The 24964-nt window shown below is 42.2% G+C and overlaps 1 protein-coding gene across 3 annotated transcripts in view; it reads left to right on the top strand.

Annotated features, from left to right (window-relative positions):
* LOC137297606 (serine-rich adhesin for platelets-like) overlaps positions 1–24964 on the top strand; it is a 169885-nt gene that overhangs the window by 40923 nt on the left and 103998 nt on the right. For 2 of the 3 annotated variants that reach the window (XM_067829462.1, XM_067829461.1), the window contains exon 3: positions 22918–23041. In XM_067829462.1, the coding sequence (XP_067685563.1) occupies positions 22918–23041 (124 nt within the window). Of the gene's footprint in view, positions 1–13571; positions 13694–22917; positions 23042–24964 lie in introns of those variants that run through there. The other variant, XM_067829463.1, reaches the window with a different exon arrangement.

The following is a 24964-nucleotide window of genomic DNA, read 5'->3' as shown; positions in this document are numbered from 1 at the left end:
AAATCATAATTTCAATAATTCTAACGGACTTTAACCCGTGACTTCACGATTTTCAGAAACGGCGGCACTCAGTCTGAGGATGAATGCTATTTGAGTTTGTTTTCACCAACTTACAAAATCAAAATTACTTTTCAGTGGTAGTAAAATATGTATTTTATTGATGGACATTAGGAATTTTAGATGACATTGCTTGACATAACAATTTCACTCTTGGAAGCGGTCAATATAAGGGGTCAATATGATATTATTTATGATAATATTGTAGTTTCCGAGGATGTTTCCGAGGAAGAAAGCGTTATATCCATGCAAAATCCTTTTGGTCAGCAATGTGTAGTAAGCAGTCTTGATTTTATAAACTGGATGAAACTTAAACCCCATTTTCTATCCTGGAAGCGTGGTAGGGGGCAAAACATCCGATTTAGTATATACCACAGGCTTCCGGAATGCTCACTTCACATGCACTAACAACCAATTTAAGCACAAACTACAGGGTCCGGTGGAAATCTGTGCATAGTGAGCCATCACCCGACCCCAAGGAACAATTGACGGCAACAACAGTTTGACATGTCTTTGGTGATGTCGAGAAATCAGCTAAATGACGAGCTTCCTACACATTTTCTATACATTTGACCGAACATCGTTCCTTCTACGTCACTGTAAGGCTCTGGCGACAGAGTTACATAACCTGTCTGCGGTTTCGTTTGTGGGCAAGAGAAAAGCAGACGGCTTTTTAGCAAACTTTTGAGCGCTTGGTATGAATTAACCACAAATTTGTTGTTTTTTTTAAAAAATGGTGTTCTGTTTATGACTAACCAGAAGTCTTTCATATGCAGTGATAAAAAGAGTTCTAAAAAATTGAGTTTAGTTGTTCTTTAACATCTTTCAACAGATCTTGGCAGATATATGAGACAGATCTCGAAGTGGTGCCTTTTGCTGTTTTCAGATATATGGCATTTATATTTTACATGATTTCCATGGAAATGATTCAAACTTAGTCTAAAAACCATCAAGAAACTGTCAGATGATTTATCCTTTCAAATATGTTTGAGCCGGGGAGATATGTCATCTTCTAATGACTCTTGTTAAACAGGTTAATGATTTTGTATCCAACAAGCAGAAGAGAGTTTGATATTAAATCTTTCACAAGTTTAAATGGTATTTCACGGAAACAAGTTTAGTATTCTGTTGTTCATAACTCTCCAATGTAAATTGAAAGAAACTGCCTACATTGAGGTGATCCTCAGGTTCCCACGAGTCAAGCAAGGTCTAATCATTGTGACAGAGGTAATAGCATTGTAACATCATAAGTGTAAACCTTCATGACACCATACTAGTGTAATACTGCCCTAAGAATAGGGCACTGCAGTATCTTCCATATACTAGTAGTACTATTTGACTTTTAGCATGTGCTATGTTATGCTAGATCTTGGGAAGCATACAGACTGGATTAACAGAAGAGAATGCCTTTCCTAGCTATATTGCAGTTTATGAACAGTGACTAAAACATATGCCCATGTACCAAGCATGTAGCCACCAGACAACTCTTAAATATTGTTTTGAACTTTGCATTCATCACATCAGATGTTAAAGTGAATTAAGTAAGTAACCTCAGTAACATACACTAGTGGTGACAGGCAGATAGATGCATGTTTTAACATTAACAATGGAATATGTTCTGACATGAACAGGTCTTGGTACTTAACTTGTGACAGCATGTTAGGTGAATAATAGGTGAAACAGTATGTACAGGTGCACAGGGTTATCACAAACATTTACTGACTGGTGTAATAATTCATTTACTCAGTGGGACATCCAGCACATAGTTGTAGATGAGTATATTTTATGTTAATTTTGAATCAGTGACCGTTACAAGCATAAAATCTTTGAATAGCATGCAATGATGCTCATTAAGAGGGGAAAATGTATGCATGTCAACATGAGTAGTTTTGACACAACTTTTGAGATGATCTTCAGGTGAATGAAAGCTAGATAGCAGAGTTGACGACATGCATTTGAAATCCCAGTTTGGATTTACCTGATTTACTCATGGCTTCTATCTGCCCACTGCTGTTACAATCATCACCAAATAATTACTGTCTTCCTTCGATAGGTTTCCATCTTAAATGTGATCTTATCTACTTTCTTGTTTTCTTGTCTTTTTGTGTTCATGCATAGCCCCCTGCTTCCTAGATGTGCATTCTCCTGATGGAGTAAAAATATACTTCAAAACATCGGGTTCCTTTAGCTACAGAAATTTTCACCATAGTGTCTCAAACTATTGTACATCACTAAATGCTGTGTCAATATTTTACCACATGGGCACAATTTAAGAAGCACATTTCTGGTGTCCCCTGTCGTGATATTGCTGGAATATTGCTAAAAGTGGGATATAACTAAACTTACTCACTCACTCAAGATTTGAATGTAAATTTCTGATTTTCATTGCCTTATGTGTCTCAATTTAGTTTCAGCACCTTTCATTTGCTGAAAGTCACAAATAATCCCATTCGAATATAGCATACACATTTTTGCAATAATAGTAATCACAATACAGATACAATCTGAAATGTTCTTGCTTGTGGTATTGCAGACAGCTAACACAAGTGTTGTTGGCACTTTTGTTGGCTGCTGCTATGGTCACAACATACAGAGTAAATGGCATATTTAATGTTAAAAAAACAACAATCAGAATTAAACTTGCAAAATTATGAAATCAAAACATGGGAGATGATTTCTATAGTTGAAATAGCAAACTATCTGTGATCAGAATTATCTTTCTGAAAAGAGAATGGTATTTATGCATGATTATATTTTCCAAATGTATCTGATACCTTGTCATTATTCATTGATGTCAGGTGTATATTTCACAATGACAATGACAACAATGGTTGCAGCATTTCTCAGAAACAAATTCTGGGAAATATCAGCTTTTGCTAAGTATTGTGAAATCTTATTCTATGGCAAAGGTGGACATTACATTTTGAATAGATGGATTGATTACTAATAATAGCTATCATAGTAAAACTGTTGACTTTTGTTGACTGTGACATTCTGACAACTTTCTGTCTTGGCATTGTGTCTATGATACAAAAAGCTGACTGTTGCATTGTTATCATCATTCTACATCAGCTCTCTCTCTTGGCATTGTGTGTCTTTGTTACAGACCGCTGACTGCTACATTGTTATTATCATCCTACATCAACTCTCTCTCTTGGCATTGTGTGTCTATGATAGGAAAGCTGACTGTTACATTGTTATCATCATCCTACATCAGCTCTCTCTCTTGGCATTGTGTGTCTTTGTTACAGACCGCTGACTGCTACATTGTTATGATTATCCTACATCAGCTCTCTCTCTTAGCATTGTGTGTCTTTGATACAGACCGCTGACTGCTACATTGTTACCATCATCCTACATCAGCTCTCTCTCTTGGCATTGTGTGTCTTTGATACAGACCGCTGACTGCCACATTGTTATCATCATCCTACATCAACTCTCTCTCTTGGCATTGTGTGTCTTTGTTACAGACCGCTGACTGCTACATTGTAATCATTATCCTACATCAATTCTCTCTCTTAGCATTGTGTGTCTTTGATACAGACTGCTGACTGCTACATTGTTACCATCATCCTACATCAGCTCTCTGCCTTGGCATTGTGTGTCTATGATACAGACCGGTGACTGCTACATTGTTATTATCATCAGACATCAACTCTGTGTCTTGGCATTGTGTGTCTTTGATACAGACCGCTGACTGCTACATTGTTTCCATCATCCTACATCAGCTCTCTGCCTTGGCATTGTGTGTCTTTGATACAGACCGCTGACTGCTACATTGTTTCCATCATCCTACATCAACTCTCTCTCTTGGCATTGTGTGTCTTTGATACAGACCGCTGACTGCTACATTGTTATGATTATCCTACATCAGCTCTCTCTCTTAGCATTGTGTGTCTTTGATACAGACCGCTGACTGCTACAGTGTTTCCATCATCCTACATCAGCTCTCTGCCTTGGCATTGTGTGTCTATGATACAGACCGCTGACTGCTACATTGTTTCCATCATCCTACATCAGCTCTCTCTCTTGGCATTGTGTGTCTATGATACAGACCGCTGACTGCTACATTGTTTCCATCATCCTACATCAGCTCTCTGCCTTGGCATTGTGTGTCTTTGATAGTCAGACCGCTGACTGCTACATTGTTATTATCATCCTACATCAACTCTCTCTCTTCGCATTGTGTGTCTATGATAGGAAAGCTGACTGCTACATTGTTATCATCATCCTACATCAGCTCTCTCTCTTGACATTGTGTGTCTTTGATACAGACCACTGACTGCTACATTGTTATTATCATCCTACATCAACTCTCTCTCTTGGCATTGTGTGTCTTTGATACAGACCGCTGACTGCTACATTGTTATGATTATCCTACATCAGCTCTCTCTCTTAGCATTGTGTGTCTTTGATACAGACCGCTGACTGCTACATTGTTTCCATCATCCTACATCAGCTCTTTGCCTTCGCATTGTGTGTCTTTGATACAGACCGGTGACTGCTACATTGTTATCATCATCCTACATCAACTCTCTCTCTTGGCATTGTGTGTCTTTGTTACAGACCGCTGACTGCTACATTGTTATCATTATCCTACATCAATTCTCTCTCTTAGCATTGTGTGTCTTTGATACAGACCACTGACTGCTACATTGTTACCATCATCCTACATCAGCTCTCTGCCTTGGCATTGTGTGTCTATGATACAGACCGCTGACTGCTACATTGTTACCATCATCCTACATCAGCTCTCTCTCTTAGCATTGTGTGTCTTTGATACAGACCGCTGACTGCTACATTGTTTCCATCATCCTACATCAGCTCTCTGCCTTGGCATTGTGTGTCTATGATACAGACCGCTGACTGCTACATTGTTTCCATCATCCTACATCAGCTCTCTGCCTTGGCATTGTGTGTCTATGATACAGACCGCTGACTGATACATTGTTATTATCATCAGACATCAACTCTGTGTCTTGGCATTGTGTGTCTTTGATACAGACCGCTGACTGTTACATTGTTTCCATCATCCTACATCAGCTCTCTGCCTTGGCATTGTGTGTCTTTGATACAGACCGCTGACTGCTACATTGTTTCCATCATCCTACATCAACTCTCTCTCTTGGCATTGTGTGTCTTTGATACAGACCGCTGACTGCTACATTGTAATAATCATCCTACATCAGCTCTCTCTCTTGGCATTGTGTGTCTTTGATACAGACCGCTGACTGTTACATTGTTATCATCATCCTACATCAACTCTCTCTCTTGGCATTGTGTGTCTATGATACAGACCGCTGACTGCTACATTGTTATGATTATCCTACATCAGCTCTCTCTCTTAGCATTGTGTGTCTTTGATACAGACCGGTGACTGCTACATTGTTTCCATCATCCTACATCAACTCTCTGCCTTGGCATTGTGTGTCTTTGATGCAGACCGCTGACTGCTACATTGTTATGATTATCCTACATCAGCTCTCTCTCTTAGCATTGTGTGTCTTTGATACAGACCGCTGACTGCTACATTGTTATTATCATCAGACATCAACTCTCTCTCTTGGCATTGTGTGTCTTTGATACAGACCGCTGACTGCTACATTGTTACCATCATCCTACATCAGCTCTCTCTCTTGGCATTGTGTGTCTATGATACAGACCGCTGACTGCTACATTGTTTTCATCATCCTACATCAACTCTCTGCCTTGGCATTGTGTGTCTTTGTTACAGACCGCTGACTGCTACATTGTTATGATTATCCTACATCAGCTCTCTCTCTTGGCATTGTGTGTCTTTGATACAGACCGCTGACTGCTACATTGTTTCCATCATCCTACATCAGCTCTCTCTCTTGGCATTGTGTGTCTATGATACAGACCGCTGACTGCTACATTGTTTCCATCATCCTACATCAGCTCTCTGCCTTGGCATTGTGTGTCTTTGATACAGACCGCTGACTGCTACATTGTTACCATCATCCTACATCAGCTCTCTCTCTTGGCATTGTGTGTCTATGATACAGACCGCTGACTGCTACATTGTTATTATCATCAGACATCAACTCTCTCTCTTGGCATTGTGTGTCTTTGATACAGACCGCTGACTGCTACATTGTTTCCATCATCCTACATCAACTCTCTCTCTTGGCATTGTGTGTCTTTGATACAGACCGCTGACTGCTACATTGTTATGATTATCCTACATCAGCTCTCTCTCTTAGCATTGTGTGTCTTTGATACAGACCGCTGACTGCTACAGTGTTTCCATCATCCTACATCAGCTCTCTGCCTTGGCATTGTGTGTCTATGATACAGACCGCTGACTGCTACATTGTTTCCATCATCCTACATCAGCTCTCTCTCTTGGCATTGTGTGTCTATGATACAGACCGCTGACTGCTACATTGTTTCCATCATCCTACATCAGCTCTCTGCCTTGGCATTGTGTGTCTTTGATAGTCAGACCGCTGACTGCTACATTGTTATTATCATCCTACATCAACTCTCTCTCTTCGCATTGTGTGTCTATGATAGGAAAGCTGACTGCTACATTGTTATCATGATCCTACATCAGCTCTCTCTCTTGACATTGTGTGTCTTTGATACAGACCACTGACTGCTACATTGTTATTATCATCCTACATCAACTCTCTCTCTTGGCATTGTGTGTCTTTGATACAGACCGCTGACTGCTACATTGTTATGATTATCCTACATCAGCTCTCTCTCTTAGCATTGTGTGTCTTTGATACAGACCGCTGACTGCTACATTGTTTCCATCATCCTACATCAGCTCTTTGCCTTGGCATTGTGTGTCTTTGATACAGACCGGTGACTGCTACATTGTTATCATCATCCTACATCAACTCTCTCTCTTGGCATTGTGTGTCTTTGTTACAGACCGCTGACTGCTACATTGTTATCATTATCCTACATCAATTCTCTCTCTTAGCATTGTGTGTCTTTGATACAGACCACTGACTGCTACATTGTTACCATCATCCTACATCAGCTCTCTGCCTTGGCATTGTGTGTCTATGATACAGACCGCTGACTGTTACATTGTTTCCATCATCCTACATCAGCTCTCTGCCTTGGCATTGTGTGTCTTTGATACAGACCGCTGACTGCTACATTGTTTCCATCATCCTACATCAACTCTCTCTCTTGGCATTGTGTGTCTTTGATACAGACCGCTGACTGCTACATTGTAATAATCATCCTACATCAGCTCTCTCTCTTGGCATTGTGTGTCTTTGATACAGACCGCTGACTGTTACATTGTTATCATCATCCTACATCAACTCTCTCTCTTGGCATTGTGTGTCTATGATACAGACCGCTGACTGCTACATTGTTATGATTATCCTACATCAGCTCTCTCTCTTAGCATTGTGTGTCTTTGATACAGACCGGTGACTGCTACATTGTTTCCATCATCCTACATCAACTCTCTGCCTTGGCATTGTGTGTCTTTGATGCAGACCGCTGACTGCTACATTGTTATGATTATCCTACATCAGCTCTCTCTCTTAGCATTGTGTGTCTTTGATACAGACCGCTGACTGCTACATTGTTATTATCATCAGACATCAACTCTCTCTCTTGGCATTGTGTGTCTTTGATACAGACCGCTGACTGCTACATTGTTACCATCATCCTACATCAGCTCTCTCTCTTGGCATTGTGTGTCTATGATACAGACCGCTGACTGCTACATTGTTTTCATCATCCTACATCAACTCTCTGCCTTGGCATTGTGTGTCTTTGTTACAGACCGCTGACTGCTACATTGTTATGATTATCCTACATCAGCTCTCTCTCTTGGCATTGTGTGTCTTTGATACAGACCGCTGACTGCTACATTGTTTCCATCATCCTACATCAGCTCTCTCTCTTGGCATTGTGTGTCTATGATACAGACCGCTGACTGCTACATTGTTATGATTATCCTACATCAGCTCTCTCTCTTAGCATTGTGTGTCTTTGATACAGACCGGTGACTGCTACATTGTTTCCATCATCCTACATCAACTCTCTGCCTTGGCATTGTGTGTCTTTGATGCAGACCGCTGACTGCTACATTGTTATGATTATCCTACATCAGCTCTCTCTCTTAGCATTGTGTGTCTTTGATACAGACCGCTGACTGCTACATTGTTATTATCATCAGACATCAACTCTCTCTCTTGGCATTGTGTGTCTTTGATACAGACCGCTGACTGCTACATTGTTACCATCATCCTACATCAGCTCTCTCTCTTGGCATTGTGTGTCTATGATACAGACCGCTGACTGCTACATTGTTTTCATCATCCTACATCAACTCTCTGCCTTGGCATTGTGTGTCTTTGTTACAGACCGCTGACTGCTACATTGTTATGATTATCCTACATCAGCTCTCTCTCTTGGCATTGTGTGTCTTTGATACAGACCGCTGACTGCTACATTGTTTCCATCATCCTACATCAGCTCTCTCTCTTGGCATTGTGTGTCTATGATACAGACCGCTGACTGCTACATTGTTTCCATCATCCTACATCAGCTCTCTGCCTTGGCATTGTGTGTCTTTGATACAGACCGCTGACTGCTACATTGTTACCATCATCCTACATCAGCTCTCTCTCTTGGCATTGTGTGTCTATGATACAGACCGCTGACTGCTACATTGTTATTATCATCAGACATCAACTCTCTCTCTTGGCATTGTGTGTCTTTGATACAGACCGCTGACTGCTACATTGTTTCCATCATCCTACATCAACTCTCTCTCTTGGCATTGTGTGTCTTTGATACAGACCGCTGACTGCTACATTGTTATGATTATCCTACATCAGCTCTCTCTCTTAGCATTGTGTGTCTTTGATACAGACCGCTGACTGCTACAGTGTTTCCATCATCCTACATCAGCTCTCTGCCTTGGCATTGTGTGTCTATGATACAGACCGCTGACTGCTACATTGTTTCCATCATCCTACATCAGCTCTCTCTCTTGGCATTGTGTGTCTATGATACAGACCGCTGACTGCTACATTGTTTCCATCATCCTACATCAGCTCTCTGCCTTGGCATTGTGTGTCTTTGATAGTCAGACCGCTGACTGCTACATTGTTATTATCATCCTACATCAACTCTCTCTCTTCGCATTGTGTGTCTATGATAGGAAAGCTGACTGCTACATTGTTATCATCATCCTACATCAGCTCTCTCTCTTGACATTGTGTGTCTTTGATACAGACCACTGACTGCTACATTGTTATTATCATCCTACATCAACTCTCTCTCTTGGCATTGTGTGTCTTTGATACAGACCGCTGACTGCTACATTGTTATGATTATCCTACATCAGCTCTCTCTCTTAGCATTGTGTGTCTTTGATACAGACCGCTGACTGCTACATTGTTTCCATCATCCTACATCAGCTCTTTGCCTTGGCATTGTGTGTCTTTGATACAGACCGGTGACTGCTACATTGTTATCATCATCCTACATCAACTCTCTCTCTTGGCATTGTGTGTCTTTGTTACAGACCGCTGACTGCTACATTGTTATCATTATCCTACATCAATTCTCTCTCTTAGCATTGTGTGTCTTTGATACAGACCACTGACTGCTACATTGTTACCATCATCCTACATCAGCTCTCTGCCTTGGCATTGTGTGTCTATGATACAGACCGCTGACTGCTACATTGTTACCATCATCCTACATCAGCTCTCTCTCTTAGCATTGTGTGTCTTTGATACAGACCGCTGACTGCTACATTGTTTCCATCATCCTACATCAGCTCTCTGCCTTGGCATTGTGTGTCTATGATACAGACCGCTGACTGCTACATTGTTTCCATCATCCTACATCAGCTCTCTGCCTTGGCATTGTGTGTCTATGATACAGACCGCTGACTGATACATTGTTATTATCATCAGACATCATCTCTGTGTCTTGGCATTGTGTGTCTTTGATACAGACCGCTGACTGTTACATTGTTTCCATCATCCTACATCAGCTCTCTGCCTTGGCATTGTGTGTCTTTGATACAGACCGCTGACTGCTACATTGTTTCCATCATCCTACATCAACTCTCTCTCTTGGCATTGTGTGTCTTTGATACAGACCGCTGACTGCTACATTGTAATAATCATCCTACATCAGCTCTCTCTCTTGGCATTGTGTGTCTTTGATACAGACCGCTGACTGTTACATTGTTATCATCATCCTACATCAACTCTCTCTCTTGGCATTGTGTGTCTATGATACAGACCGCTGACTGCTACATTGTTATGATTATCCTACATCAGCTCTCTCTCTTAGCATTGTGTGTCTTTGATACAGACCGGTGACTGCTACATTGTTTCCATCATCCTACATCAACTCTCTGCCTTGGCATTGTGTGTCTTTGATGCAGACCGCTGACTGCTACATTGTTATGATTATCCTACATCAGCTCTCTCTCTTAGCATTGTGTGTCTTTGATACAGACCGCTGACTGCTACATTGTTATTATCATCAGACATCAACTCTCTCTCTTGGCATTGTGTGTCTTTGATACAGACCGCTGACTGCTACATTGTTACCATCATCCTACATCAGCTCTCTCTCTTGGCATTGTGTGTCTATGATACAGACCGCTGACTGCTACATTGTTTTCATCATCCTACATCAACTCTGTGTCTTGGCATTGTGTGTCTTTGTTACAGACCGCTGACTGGTACATTGTTATGATTATCCTACATCATCTCTCTCTCTTGGCATTGTGTGTCTTTGATACAGACCGCTGACTGCTACATTGTTTCCATCATCCTACATCAGCTCTCTCTCTTGGCATTGTGTGTCTATGATACAGACCGCTGACTGCTACATTGTTTCCATCATCCTACATCAGCTCTCTGCCTTGGCATTGTGTGTCTATGATACAGACCGCTGACTGCTACATTGTTACCATCATCCTACATCAGCTCTCTCTCTTGGCATTGTGTGTCTATGATACAGACCGCTGACTGCTACATTGTTATTATCATCAGACATCAACTCTCTCTCTTGGCATTGTGTGTCTTTGATACAGACCGCTGACTGCTACATTGTTTCCATCATCCTACATCAACTCTCTCTCTTGGCATTGTGTGTCTTTGATACAGACCGCTGACTGCTACATTGTTATGATTATCCTACATCAGCTCTCTCTCTTAGCATTGTGTGTCTTTGATACAGACCGCTGACTGCTACAGTGTTTCCATCATCCTACATCAGCTCTCTGCCTTGGCATTGTGTGTCTATGATACAGACCGCTGACTGCTACATTGTTTCCATCATCCTACGTCAGCTCTCTCTCTTGGCATTGTGTGTCTATGATACAGACCGCTGACTGCTACATTGTTTCCATCATCCTACATCAGCTCTCTGCCTTGGCATTGTGTGTCTTTGATAGTCAGACCGCTGACTGCTACATTGTTATGATTATCCTACATCAGCTCTCTCTCTTAGCATTGTGTGTCTTTGATACAGACCGCTGACTGCTACATTGTTATTATCATCAGACATCAACTCTGTGTCTTGGCATTGTGTGTCTTTAATACAGACCGCTGACTGCTACATTGTTTTTATCATCCTACATCAGCTCTCTGCCTTGGCATTGTGTGTCTTTGATACAGACCGCTGACTGCTACATTGTAATAATCATTCTACATCAACTCTCTGTCTTGGCATTGTGTGTCTTTGATACAGACAGCTGATTGTTACATTGTTATTATCATCAGACATCAACTCTCTCTCTTGGCATTGTGTGTCTTTGATACAGACAGCTGATTGTTACATTGTTACCATCATCCTACATCAACTAGTGTTCCCCCTAGGCACATCTAGGAGGGCACAGTGCCCTGCCCTTTGACTTTTGCGCCCTGCCCTTTTTTGCCTCAATGACAGTCGTTTAGTATGACGAGTGTATTTTCCAGATTTGAAATGCTTTTTTCAAATTCTAATCTTAAAATACAAACTGAGAAGAGTAAAAACTTTAGAATTGAAGTCATAAGACAATTTGACTTCAGATACATTTTGTTGTTTTTTCAATAATCCTCACCCTCTGCCCATTGAGGCTATAAAGTGCCTGTTTCCATGAATTTACCCTGCCCTTTCTGAACCCTAGGGGGAACACTATCAACTCTCTGTCTTGGCATTGTGTGTGTATGATACAAACAGCTGACTGTTACATTGTTACCATCATCCTACATCAGCTTGACCTTGTGTGTCTTTAATACAAATAGCAACATTGTGGTTCTGTCTTTGTGATTGTGATTAAAAGTGAATGTATGTGGACCCTTCAGCAGTGTGGAAGTGTGGATAAAGGATGGTGCTCAGATTATTTTCCATGGTATTCACATGTTGGATGTGAAGATAACCTTGTTTTATGTATGAATTACAATGTTTTTTAAAACATGTTTAAGTTTAATCCATTCTGAGTAGTATATGGAACTCCATATGTCAGGACACTGTGTTATTGAAATGAGATATATGGGATAATTTGTTGTAGAGAAATACAATATTACAAAGAACCATTCATATTTATGGATTGCAATGTGTCCTTATCAACTAGGATGGCAGGTGGCTATCGCCATGACAAATGTGTTGTTGACATAGAGCTGGTTGTGGTCTAGTGTGGCTAGACAGTGCTAGAAGAACTAGTGTGGAAACAATTACACAGTTGTGAAAATATTCTCTTAGTGCTGGTCTACACTGAAGGATTTGATATGATGGATTATGTCCCTTAGTCTTGTTAGGATCTACTGTTCACAAATGATGTAAAATAGAACATAGAGTCACACAGATGCATGTCGGCAGTATCACTCTTATGAACTTTGAATACTTCCAAAGTATTTATGTGTAATTTCCATATAGAAGGGAGTTACAGATGTCATTAGTTAAGAGAATGAGGTCCTCCAACTGTAAGGTGGAGTCAAGTGGCACCACTGGACAACAGATATCATTTCCCCAGAGAATACTAATCACCAGTGTAATGCAGGAGATTTATGATGATTTCTGTAGGATTGCAACTTCACCAAATATACAGATACAAAACTATATGTACAGGTCTCTAGTTCTGCTAATGAGGACATTTAGAGCTGTTTCTGTGCCATATCATGTCAAGGGTTTATTTGTGGCAGTGCTGGCACCATGACAAGCTGCAAAAGAAATGAATCCAGCCTCAAAGAGCTTTGTCTCTAAGTACCACATCTCAGCAGCCACTTGATAGATTCCATACCGACCGGCCTCACTATAGTGCTGATACCACCACAAAAACGTTGGTAACTTAGTGCTCCAAATATCAGTCTGGTGTTAGCATTGTTCAAATGTCATTCAAACTCACATGTGTAGATATTCCCTGACCTGGTCTAACCAAATTGCCACAGACCCCGAGTGTTCCCCCAATAGCTGGGGGTGTTATAATGAGGAAGTTGGTGTGTTGTTGATGTACAAGTATCACACGACTAGGGATATAGATTTGCTGTGAGGAGCAAGTGGTACATTTCAATATCTGAAGCGCAGACAGTGTTCATACAAATACGTGTGTTTCTGTTGATGATTGAGTCTGTCACAATACATATATCTGTCACATGGATCTGCACATATTTGACTGTGTCAGGTAGGTCACACTATTTCATGTTGTAGTCTGTGTCCACAATTGTTGCAGTCTGTGTGTCGTGTTGTACTTTATATGTCATGTTGTACTTTGTATGTCATGTTGTACTTTGAATGTCATGTTGTTTTGATGTGATGTGAATCCCATCCATGTTAGCCATATTCAATGTACATGTCAACCGTATTTGCCTGTAGGATCATGTCAACCATATTCACCCATGGCACCATATCAACCACATTCACCTTTCGCACATGTCAGCCACATTCACCTATAGCACCATGTCAACCATATTCACCTGTAGAATCATGGCAACCATATTCACCTGTGGAATCATGGCAGCCATATTCACCTGTAGCACCATGTCAACCATATTCACCTGTGGAATCATGGCAACCATATTCACCTGTGGAATCATGGCAGCCATATTCACCTGTAGCACCATGTCAACCATATTCACCTGTGGAATCATGGCAACCATATTCACCTGTGGAATCATGGCAGCCATATTCACCTGTAGCACCATGTCAGCCATATTCACCTGTGGAATCATGGCAACCATATTCACCTGTGGAATCATGGCAGCCATATTCACCTGTAGCACCATGTCAACCATATTCACATGTGGAATCATGGCAGCCATATTCACCTGTAGCACCATGTCAACCATATTCACCTGTAGAATCATGGCAGCCATATTCACCTGTAGAATCATGGCAACCATATTCACATGTGGAATCATGTCAACCATATTCACCTGTGGAATCATGGCAACTTCACAACTGTGTGTACCAATGAAGTTAGAATTGATCTTCAGCAACCCATGCTTCTCATAAAAGGCTACCAACCATATTGGATGAATCAGGCTTGTGAACTCAGGCTTGTGAGCACATATCTTTCATATTTCAGTTGTGTAGATCAATGCTTATGCTGTTGATCATTGGATTGTCCTACCGAGACATGTTTTCAGACTGTCATCATTCAGCGGAGTGCTGCATTAAAAAATACACCATGTCAGCCAGATTTACCTAATTCGTTCATGTGAGCCGTAATACCCTCGAAATCATGTCAACCATATTCACTTATAGGGAAGCTATTTCCATATTTCTTTGCTGAAAGCTTATAATGTCTACATTCCTGTGGTCTTTGCTTCACATTGATGGAGACAAGACATCACATTCTTTCAATTGCTGACCAGGTGCTGTCTGTGTTCCAAGTGATCCTCAACTTGAGGTGAAGGGGTTCTGTGCATGTAACACAGAATATTTTCAGAGAAGGTAGAATTCACACATCTCAGTTCCAGATGGTCAATCCATAACTGATAACAGATACTACCAATGAACTGTCCTCTCTAGTATGTGTCCTCTTGCCTCTCTCTAATGTGTTTTCAGTATGTGTTTCCTGTGGTGTGTGTACCTCAAGCATGCTTTCTCTTTGCTCCAGCAAGCATCACAGTGGGAGATCTACCTTTCCACAGCATTTATGGATTGTGTTTCTGCCATAATATAATAAGTGGAACATTTATTTACGCATGGTTAGGGACGCAACTCCTCATAACCTTCCAAACTCCACACACACTATTACTGTTGCCTGCTGCTATTTTGGGGAGTTTGTGTAAATCTCCTCTGTGAGACTGAAAACTAACCACTGGTGATGATCTGGGTGACCTAAGGATGAGGAGTGGGTCACATCATGTGGTATTATCATAACATTTCCTGTGTACACCAGAGACAAACTGTCTACAGATGTAATTTGGCCTCCCAAATATGTATAATGTGTGAAAGATGCTGGGATAGAGAACCTAAACCTCCCAGCAGAGCCCCCCTGTGTGCCCATCTGCTTGTAGCCTACACACATCCTAATACAATGCAAGGAATTAGGCCAACGCCATTGTTCTTAACAGGTTGCTACTTCATGTCACATGACCAGTCATGTGACTTGACAGAGTGGAAATCAGGTAAGAAACTTGGTACAGGTATTTTCTCATTTGATTAAAGAATATCATTAGATTTCATTATCTGCCTCGCAATGCTTTTTGCAGTGGGTATTAAAGTGAACTCTGTCCATACATCGTACCATATGACTGTCCATCCATCCACATTTGTCGTTACTGGAGCATAACCTTCAAACCATTCAATATTTGTTCACCAAACTTGGTACATAGATAGATCTGGTGGTGAATTTATGCCTTTTGGTAGTTCTGGATTTATGAATAAAATATTTTTTTGTGTTTCAGTGTCAAGAAGTTGGACAGACTAAAATTGGTGGCAGTGCAGAACTTAAAAACTGTTACTGTTCTATCACCAAATTTCATTCATAAGTAGGTCTAGTAGTGAACTGGTACCTTTTGGTAGTTTTGGATTTCTGAATGAAATGGTTTTTTTTCATATTCTCAAAGCCCATAACTTAGGAATGTATAATTCAGGTCCATGGTAAAAACGAGGTACTCCTCCCTCAATGCAGAAGCGGGGACTAATATTGTATTCAGCAGCATCCATCCGTACATCCAGATTCCTGTTTACTTCATGTTTACCCAATGTCTTCAAATTTGGTAACAGCCTACATTGAGGGATTACACAGACACCAGTCTGTTTGGCAGACCTTCACCTATCTTCATGGTCACCATGACCACTTTTCAAGCTTATGTTAACACAATATCTCATAAAATATTGCACACAATATCTTGACAGCCTACACTAAGTGATTACTCAGACAACTGTCATTTCAGGGTGAACTTGACCTTATTTTCAAGGTCACATAACACTTTCAAAATCGTACCCATCTCAGTACCTGAACCCGAGGTGGTCATGTGACTGCTAGATTAAACAATGTAATATGTTATTCAATGATTGATGAAAACTTGTATTGTTTAAGTAGACAGATACATACAGGAGAGTGTAGTTTATTTAACACCACACCCCACAATATTCCAGCAACTGTAATGGGGGAGGTATGGTGTCCAAGGGGAACATTTGACCCATCCCAGCCCTAATCCACGCTGATACTGACAGAGGCTATGTGCATCTGTGTCTGTAGATCGTTGCCATATAGCTGGAATATTGCTGAGTATGGCATAGCACTAGTCACTCATTCTCTGTGTCTGTAGATCGCTGCCATATAGCTGGAATATTGCTGAGTTAAGAGGAGATTCCGAGTAGTGACCATGATTAGAATATTTATCACACAAAAGCTAATCTTCTGTGTGGCCAAAAGAGTAAACGGTTATGTCACTGATGATGCGTTATTGTAGGTAAATGTGAACTGTTATCTCACTGATGGTGCATTATTGTAGGTAAATGTGGAGTTGTGTCTCACTGATTGTGCATTATTGTAGGTAAATGTGAACTGTTGTCTCACTGATTGTGACATGGTACCAGAAGACTAAAGAATTTCCTGAAATCATTATGGTGTTCCAGGCACTGTTCACAGAGCACCTGTGTTTTCATGTAAAACATAGTACATATGAGGCATGGTTGAGGCTTAATGTAAAAATATGCAAGGGATATCAGTATTACAGACAGTAAATCATACATAGGTGTCTTTCTCGAATATCTTGTACCACAGGTACTAAGCAACAAGGCAACACAGACAGAAATGCCTTGCCAACCCACATGCTGTGCCTCAGTGGCCCATACCTTTCAGTGGAATACAATGCCAGCAGTTTACCTCACCATGATAATAACCCTTCTATATAGCATCATGGACGTTAATGGCACGAAAGACCATTAATGACTGGGAGGAATGTTTGTCATCAAGATGGCAGAAATGCAGAACAATATGTATTGACAAAAAAGGAATGTTCATCATACTAATTGATTAATGCTTTATGGTGCTGAAAATATTGTTTTTCAAAATGGACCCAATTTTCCCATGACATGCTAAAAGGGCAAGTTCACATGAAAATACTATTTTTGTTCTTTCACAACATAGGAACTATTACAGGTTACAACTGATTAACCTATATATTTTTTCTAGCAACTTGATTTACATACTGAACAGCAAAAGAAACGCAAGTTTGAAAAAATGAATCTCATGAAAATAAGGATTCATGTTTATATCTTCTATTTAAAAAACTTGACAAAAACATTTTGAGTTTCTTTTGCTGTTCAGTATACTTTTCACATTTACTGACATATCCAGTTATGTCCCTTGCATTGTGATGTCACTGGTGCCAGTTGTTAGCAGAATGACATCATTAGGCTTTGTTTGACTTTGTTTGTGATCTGTGTGTGCGTGCGTGCATGCGTGCATGCGTGCATGCATGTGCCCCTGTCCATTATCTATAACCCACTCTTTTATGTTGATTCATTTTTAGAATGCTTCTCATGTAAATGCACCTTATACATTTGAATTTTGTTTGAATACCCAGTACTGTGACATCATCAATTGCAGTGTATGAAATAATTCCAGCCAGGCTTCAAAATGTTGCCAGTCCAGAATGGTAAATTGGTAAATTCAAAGGAAATTAGTTTTTCCATCAAGCATGACACCATGACTGACACAATGAAAACAGGACATTCTGTCAAAGACTCCCAAAGATATACTGTTGGTCATCCCAACAAGGAAGTGGTGAATGGTTCTGGATTTTTCTTCCTTTCAGAACATGAACAGTTTGGAAATATTTCCCTGAGAAGAACAAAATTTAAAGCGAGGTTTATCTGCATTCAAATTATGTAGAGAAGGATTGTAGTGGTGTCAGTCGTGTGAGAGGGTTCATGAGGTAGGACTAAAAGAGCAGGCTTTTATCAAACTCCTGTCTTAAGTAATGAAAGTCCACTTTTCTGTGATTATTGTACAGGTTTATGTCATGTAAAGTCTCTGTGATTAGTGTACAGATGTATGTCATGTAAAGTCTCTGTGATTAGTGTACAGGTGTATGTCGTGTAAAGTCTCTGTGATTCATGTACAGGTGTATGTCTTATAAACTGTGTCTTATGACTCTGATTTTCAAATGAGGTATATTATGTTTAACAAGGACCCATAAAAAATCTTTCTCAGTGGTGGATATAGTTCCATATGTACTTGTGAATACAGTGCTTATTCCATCTGTTAAAACAGCAGACTAACCTGTTTAATTGATAAAAAAATAATTCCTTACAATTGTTGGCATTTGTTTCCAACTCTACTCTCTCCATGCATGTACAGGTATGACAAGTAGCATGTTCTGACCATAGATGGCCCACTGTCCTGGACTTCATTCATATAATCATATTGCTATAAACCATGGCAACAGCACTACAACAACAGTTTCTGTAGACATGTCAGGTGTTCTGTGGCCCGGGTGAGGGAGGGAAGTGTTCTGTGGCCCAGGTGAGGGAGGGAAGTGTTCTGTGGCCCAGGTGAGGGAGGGAAGTGTTCTGTGGCCCGGGTGAGGGAGGGAAGTGTTCTGTGGCCCGGGTGAGGGAGGGAAGTGTTCTGTGGCCCGGGTGAGGGAGGAAAGTGTTCTGTGGCCCGGGTGAGGGAGGGAAGTGTTCTGTGGCCCAGGTGAGGGAGGGAAGTGTTCTGTGGCCCAGGTGAGGGAGGGAAGTGTTCTGTGGCCCAGGTGAGGGAGGGAAGTGTTCTGTGGCCCGGGTGAGGGAGGGAAGTGTTCTGTGGCCCGGGTGAGGGAGGGAAGTGTTCTGTGGCCCGGGTGAGGGAGGGAAGTGTTCTGTGGCCCGGGTGAGGGAGGAAAGTGTTCTGTGGCCCGGGTGAGGGAGGGAAGTGTTCTGTGGCCCAGGTGAGGGAGGGAAGTGTTCTGTGGCCCAGGTGAGGGAGGGAAGTGTTCTGTGGCCCAGGTGAGGGAGGGAAGTGTTCTGTGGCCCGGGTGAGGGAGGGAAGTGTTCTGTGGCCCAGGTGAGGGAGGGAAATGTTCTGTGGCCCGGGTGAGGGAGGGAAGTGTTCTGTGGCCCGGGTGAGGGAGGGAAGTGTTCTGTGGCCCAGGTGAGGGAGGGAAGTGTTCTGTGGCCCAGGTGAGGGAGGGAAGTGTTCTGTGGCCCGGGTGAGAGAGGGAAGTGTTCTGTTGCCCAGGTGAGGGAGGGAAATGTTCTGTGGCCCGGGTGAGGGAAGGAAGTGTTCTGTGGCCCGGGTGAGGGAGGGAAGTGTTCTGTGGCCCGGGTGAGGGAGGGAAGTGTTCTGTGGCCCGGGTGAGGGAGGGAAGAGGGAGGGAAGTGTTCTGTGGCCCAGGTGAGGGAGGGAAGTGTTCTGTGGCCCAGGTGAGGGAGGGAAGTGTTCTGTGGCCCGGGTGAGGGAGGGAAGTGTTCTGTGGCCCGGGTGAGGGAGGGAAGTGTTCTGTGGCCCGGGTGAGGGAGGGAAGTGTTCTGTGGCCCAGGTGAGAGAGGTAAGTGTTCTGTGGCCCGGGTGAGGGAGGGAAGTGTTCTGTGGCCCGGGTGAGGGAGGGAAGAGGGAGGGAAGTGTTCTGTGGCCCAGGTGAGGGAGGGAAGTGTTCTGTGGCCCAGGTGAGGGAGGGAAGTGTTCTGTGGCCCGGGTGAGGGAGGGAAGTGTTCTGTGGCCTGGGTGAGGGAGGGAAGAGGGAGGGAAGTGTTCTGTGGCCCAGGTGAGGGAGGGAAGTGTTCTGTGGCCCAGGTGAGGGAGGGAAGTGTTCTGTGGCCCGGGTGAGGGAGGGAAGTGTTCTGTGGCCCGGGTGAGGGAGGGAAGTGTTCTGTGGCCCGGGTGAGGGAGGGAAGTGTTCTGTGGCCCAGGTGAGAGAGGGAAGTGTTCTGTGGCCCGGGTGAGGGAGGGAAGTGTTCTGTGGCCCGGGTGAGGGAGGGAAGAGGGAGGGAAGTGTTCTGTGGCCCAGGTGAGGGAGGGAAGTATTTTGTGGCCCGGGTGAGGGAGGGAAGTGTTCTGTGGCCCAGGTGAGGGAGGGAAGTGTTCTGTGGCCCGGGTGAGAGAGGGAAGTGTTCTGTGGCCCAGGTGAGGGAGGGAAGTGTTCTGTGGCCCGGGTGAGGGAGGGAAGTGTTCTGTGGCCCGGGTGAGGGAGGGAAGTGTTCTGTGGCCCGAGTGAGAGAGGGAAGAGGGAGGGAAGTGTTCTGTGGCCCAGGTGAGGGAGGGAAGTGTTCTGTGGCCCAGGTGAGGGAGGGAAGTGTTCTGTGGCCCGGGTGAGGGAGGGAAGTGTTCTGTGGCCCGGGTGAGGGAGGGAAGTGTTCTGTGGCCCGAGTGAGAGAGGGAAGTGTTCTGTGGCCCGAGTGAGAGAGGGAAGTGTTCTGTGGCCCAGGTGAGAGAGGGAAGCGTTCTGTGGCCCGGATGAGAGAGGGAAGCGTTCTGTGGCCCGGATGAGAAAGGGAAGTGTTCTGTGGCACGGGTGAGGGAGGGAAGTGTTCTGTGGCCCAGGTGAGAGGGAAGTGTTCTGTGGCCTGGGTGAGGGAAGGAAAGGTTCTGAGGAAGACAACACCCTCCAAGACATGAATCATACATGCATGAGCATCAAAGTTTTTCTCAGGAAACCTGATGCTGTAAGAGTGCTGATTGTGTTCACTACTTTAACTCATGTATGTGTTGTCATGGTAGCAGAAGCTGCAGTAGTACTTGAAGAAAGACTTTTTGTCAATCAGCCTTGACAGTCCAGTTTAGGTACACCTTTTCTACTGTGATTACTGGTTGTTATTGAGGGGTAGTCTGTCAGTGACACCCACTGATGTAATGGTACAGGAAAGTGTGAGCAGAAACAGTTTACGCTCACAATGGTGTCATCTTTGCGTTCCAATCCCTGTGTCACTTGTTTAATGTGGGGGCTTAGTGATTGTACTAGTCATATTTTGGCTAGGTTTGGTGGTAACAGAGAGGATGGGTTCACTACTTACATACCATGTCCGCTGTGCTGGTAGGGGGAGGACAGTATGCAACTTGTGTCACCACTCTCCGTCTGGGGCAAATGCTTGCTCTCACATTCCATCTTCTCTTGACGATGCCTTGATAAAACTTGCAGACATTTTACCCTTGATGGAAGTTACATTTTTCTGTCATGGACAATGTAAGATGCGTTAGGTTAAGGGTTTATACCTGTTGTTAGTGTTTGTCATTTATAATGTTAATGTAATTATCTGCTAGTAGGTATTTTATGGCACTTCACATAACTGTGAAAAAGATTTTCAGCCCATCCCAGCCACCCACCCAATACTGACTGTGAGAGAGAGGAGCTCATTTGTAATTGAATATTTCCGTTGTATGCAGGTTTTTGACACAGACATTTTTCTAGTCTGATAAACCAGAGATTCATGGTGAATCAAGGGTTCAAACTGAAGATGTCTGGACTGTGGCATACATAATGGATGCAGCCCTACCCAATGCAGTCACACAGTCTCACTGTACATACACGGAACATATCACTATCACTTACAGAGAGAGTGCAGACTGAAGTTCTCCTGACAGAGGTGGTGGAGTGTTGACACTTAGCTGAAAAGTGTATTGCAAACAGCATAACTAACTCCCAAAACATTACACATGAGTGGAGTAAAAAAGTGTTAGTTGAAACAAATTTTCTTGTTTGAGGAACACATTATATATACAGATGTGCTCCTGTAGCCATTGTTTGCCTTGTGGGACAATGTGGGTGTAGTAGGTCATTATTCAAGAGTGTTTATCTTCTAAATCACTAGCTGCACAAACATGGCAGGTAGGAGTAAGATGGTTTTGATGGATCAATGTATCAATATATCTGGCATCTTCAGTGCCCACCCCTCAACTTTTCTCCTCCACAGTCCCTTCAGAAGGATAATATGTCATACATCTATATGCATGTCTCTCTCAAGGAAAGTTCTAAACATCTCTAACTTTGATGTTCAAAGAGCCTTCGACTACAGTAGATTTGTAAGGCGTCTTGGTGACAAGTTGTGTATGTGTTTTAGATCAGGTTCAGGCGAGATTGCATGTCATAAAATGTACTTAGTGTTATCAGCATACCCATCAGAAATACGTGTACACAGAATAAAACAGTTGTGTTGCTGTGCCAGTGTGCATGTCAGTGCTTACAATCTGGAAACAATTCACCAGAAGTCTCTTGTTTCAAGTAGAACACATTATACTCCACATTTGTTGCCAACAATGACAGATTGTACATGGAATAGTTTTTCTGTCATTTTGACATTAATCATTTCAATATGAACACCTTTTTCCAATCAACTCTGTTTTAATGTCCATGTGATGCCTGTTGATGAGTGCTGTGTCATGGATTATTTTGGTGTTAGTGCATGTACACCTTGAAGCATTCGATTGTTCTTCATACAGCTCATTGTGTGTTGGTAATGGTGTTTCAGACTAAGCACATCTGATAGGAAAAGTGCTAGTCGCGATAGCAGCATGGACACCCGCAAGTCACGTGATCGGCGAGAAAGAAAGAAGGACAAGTATGACAAGATGACAATAGAACACTCTGACAAGGTAAGGTGCTGCTTGTGAAACACTGACATCCACCTAGATGTTCACACCACAAGGACAGTACTAACTGGGTTACAGCAAACTTTTCCACAACTACTTTCTAAATGACATTGTCAGATTGTGTATGTTTTTGCACCTATGTATCCTTCATAATGTTGCATAGTGTAACCGAGCTGATTGTCTGTTGTGAAGCATGTGGACAGGTGTGGAGAAAAGGAGCCACACACATGCTGGCAGAATTGTCTGTTACATTACTCAAACAATTAGAAAAACACCTTCACAATCGTACATTAGATCCTTGCCTGAATGCCTCGTCTGCAGGACTTGGTAGACATTTGAAAATTCCTTTAGCGAAACTGCAGGAACAGACTCCATGTGTCTGATGTGTTTCAGGGGTGATGTACGCTTGTTACATTGTATTCAGGCTGCAAAGAGCGATGCACTGTAGATACATCCATCCCAAGACAGATCCCCAGTTCATATAAATGGCAGCTGTGTGTGAATGCCTAAGCCTAAGCAAATTCCATTTTGCACTGATTTCCCAGATTCATAAGATCAGAGTTAGGTTACAACAATCTGTGTCTGGTTTGAAAAAAAATAAGTCATTGTTTCTCTCCTACAAAGACATGTTTTTGTTCAGCACAAGACTATCTGGAAATACTTGTCCTTAATACTTACAACTTAAATATATCTATCCATATCTAATCCACATCTGTACTAAAAGATAACATAGTGAACTGACCTAGCCCCAATTTCTGAAAACAAACATATGTTATACTCAAATTTCAAACAGAGTTTTAGAGTTTGAAACGACTAAATTTTTAACTCATTACAACTTAAGTCATCTATCAATCACAAATTGCCTACTAAGTTTGAGTTTAATATCGATTTCAATTCATTCTGGGAAATGCATTTTCCTGCTTTTTATCAAGTTTGAGTGAAAACTCCAATCAAACTTAAATCAAAACTCAGACTTAAGTATGTTACGAGAAATCGGGGCCTGGAGATTTATAACACTAGAAGCTGTTTGAAGGTATAGATTATTAGCTGATTCTAGTGTGACTGTATGTGTAGATTAAGTAGTTTATTTGATAGGCTGACTATGAAAGATGTAGTTAAACCATTTTATCACATTACCATAAGCACAAGGTTATAAAGAGATGTATGGTATGGTCTGGGAATATTCAGATATGTTCCTACAGGAGGATTCAGTGTCTCGTTACATTGTCCTCCTTGTGCTGTGTAAAATAGAGACTAAAATATTCATAGCCATATTTGCACCAGCAGGCTCTATTCTATGAACCACAAACTGAGCCTTTTATAACCCACTCCCGTCTTAAAGTGCTGGCATTAGATTTCACCAATGAATGATATCCATATTCAAAAGCAGAATTTGGACTTTAAATTATCTTTGAATATCATTACATATGACTGAATGGATAACTATACCTAAGAGTTCAAGGACTTGAACCCCTGCCATAGAATCTAGTCCTGAGTGTAACCCCTCCCACAAAAGTGTAACCATTCCCACACAATCTTACCCTCAGTGTAACACCTCCCACTGAATATAGTCACAAGTGCAGCCATTCCCACTGAATCAAGCTCTCAGTGTAACACCTCCCACTGAATATAGTCACAAGTGCAGCCATTCCCACTGAATCAAGCCCTCAGTGTAACACCTCCCACTGAATATACTAATGAGTGCAACCATTCCCACTGAATCAAGCCCTCAGTGTAACACCTCCCACTGAATATACTAATGAGTGCAACCATTCCCACAGAATCTTGCCCTCAGTGTAACACCTCCCACTGAATCTATTCTTGAGTGTAACATCTCCCACTGAACCTATTCCTGAGTGTAACATCTCCCACTGAATCTGGTCTTGAGTGTAAATCGTTATTGTAAGGGTAACCAGTTCAGTTTTA

This window comes from Haliotis asinina, chromosome 10, assembly GCF_037392515.1.
Source record: "Haliotis asinina isolate JCU_RB_2024 chromosome 10, JCU_Hal_asi_v2, whole genome shotgun sequence".
NCBI classification, from domain to species: Eukaryota; Metazoa; Mollusca; class Gastropoda; order Lepetellida; family Haliotidae; genus Haliotis; species Haliotis asinina.
This window is presented reverse-complemented; position numbering and strand designations above follow the sequence as displayed.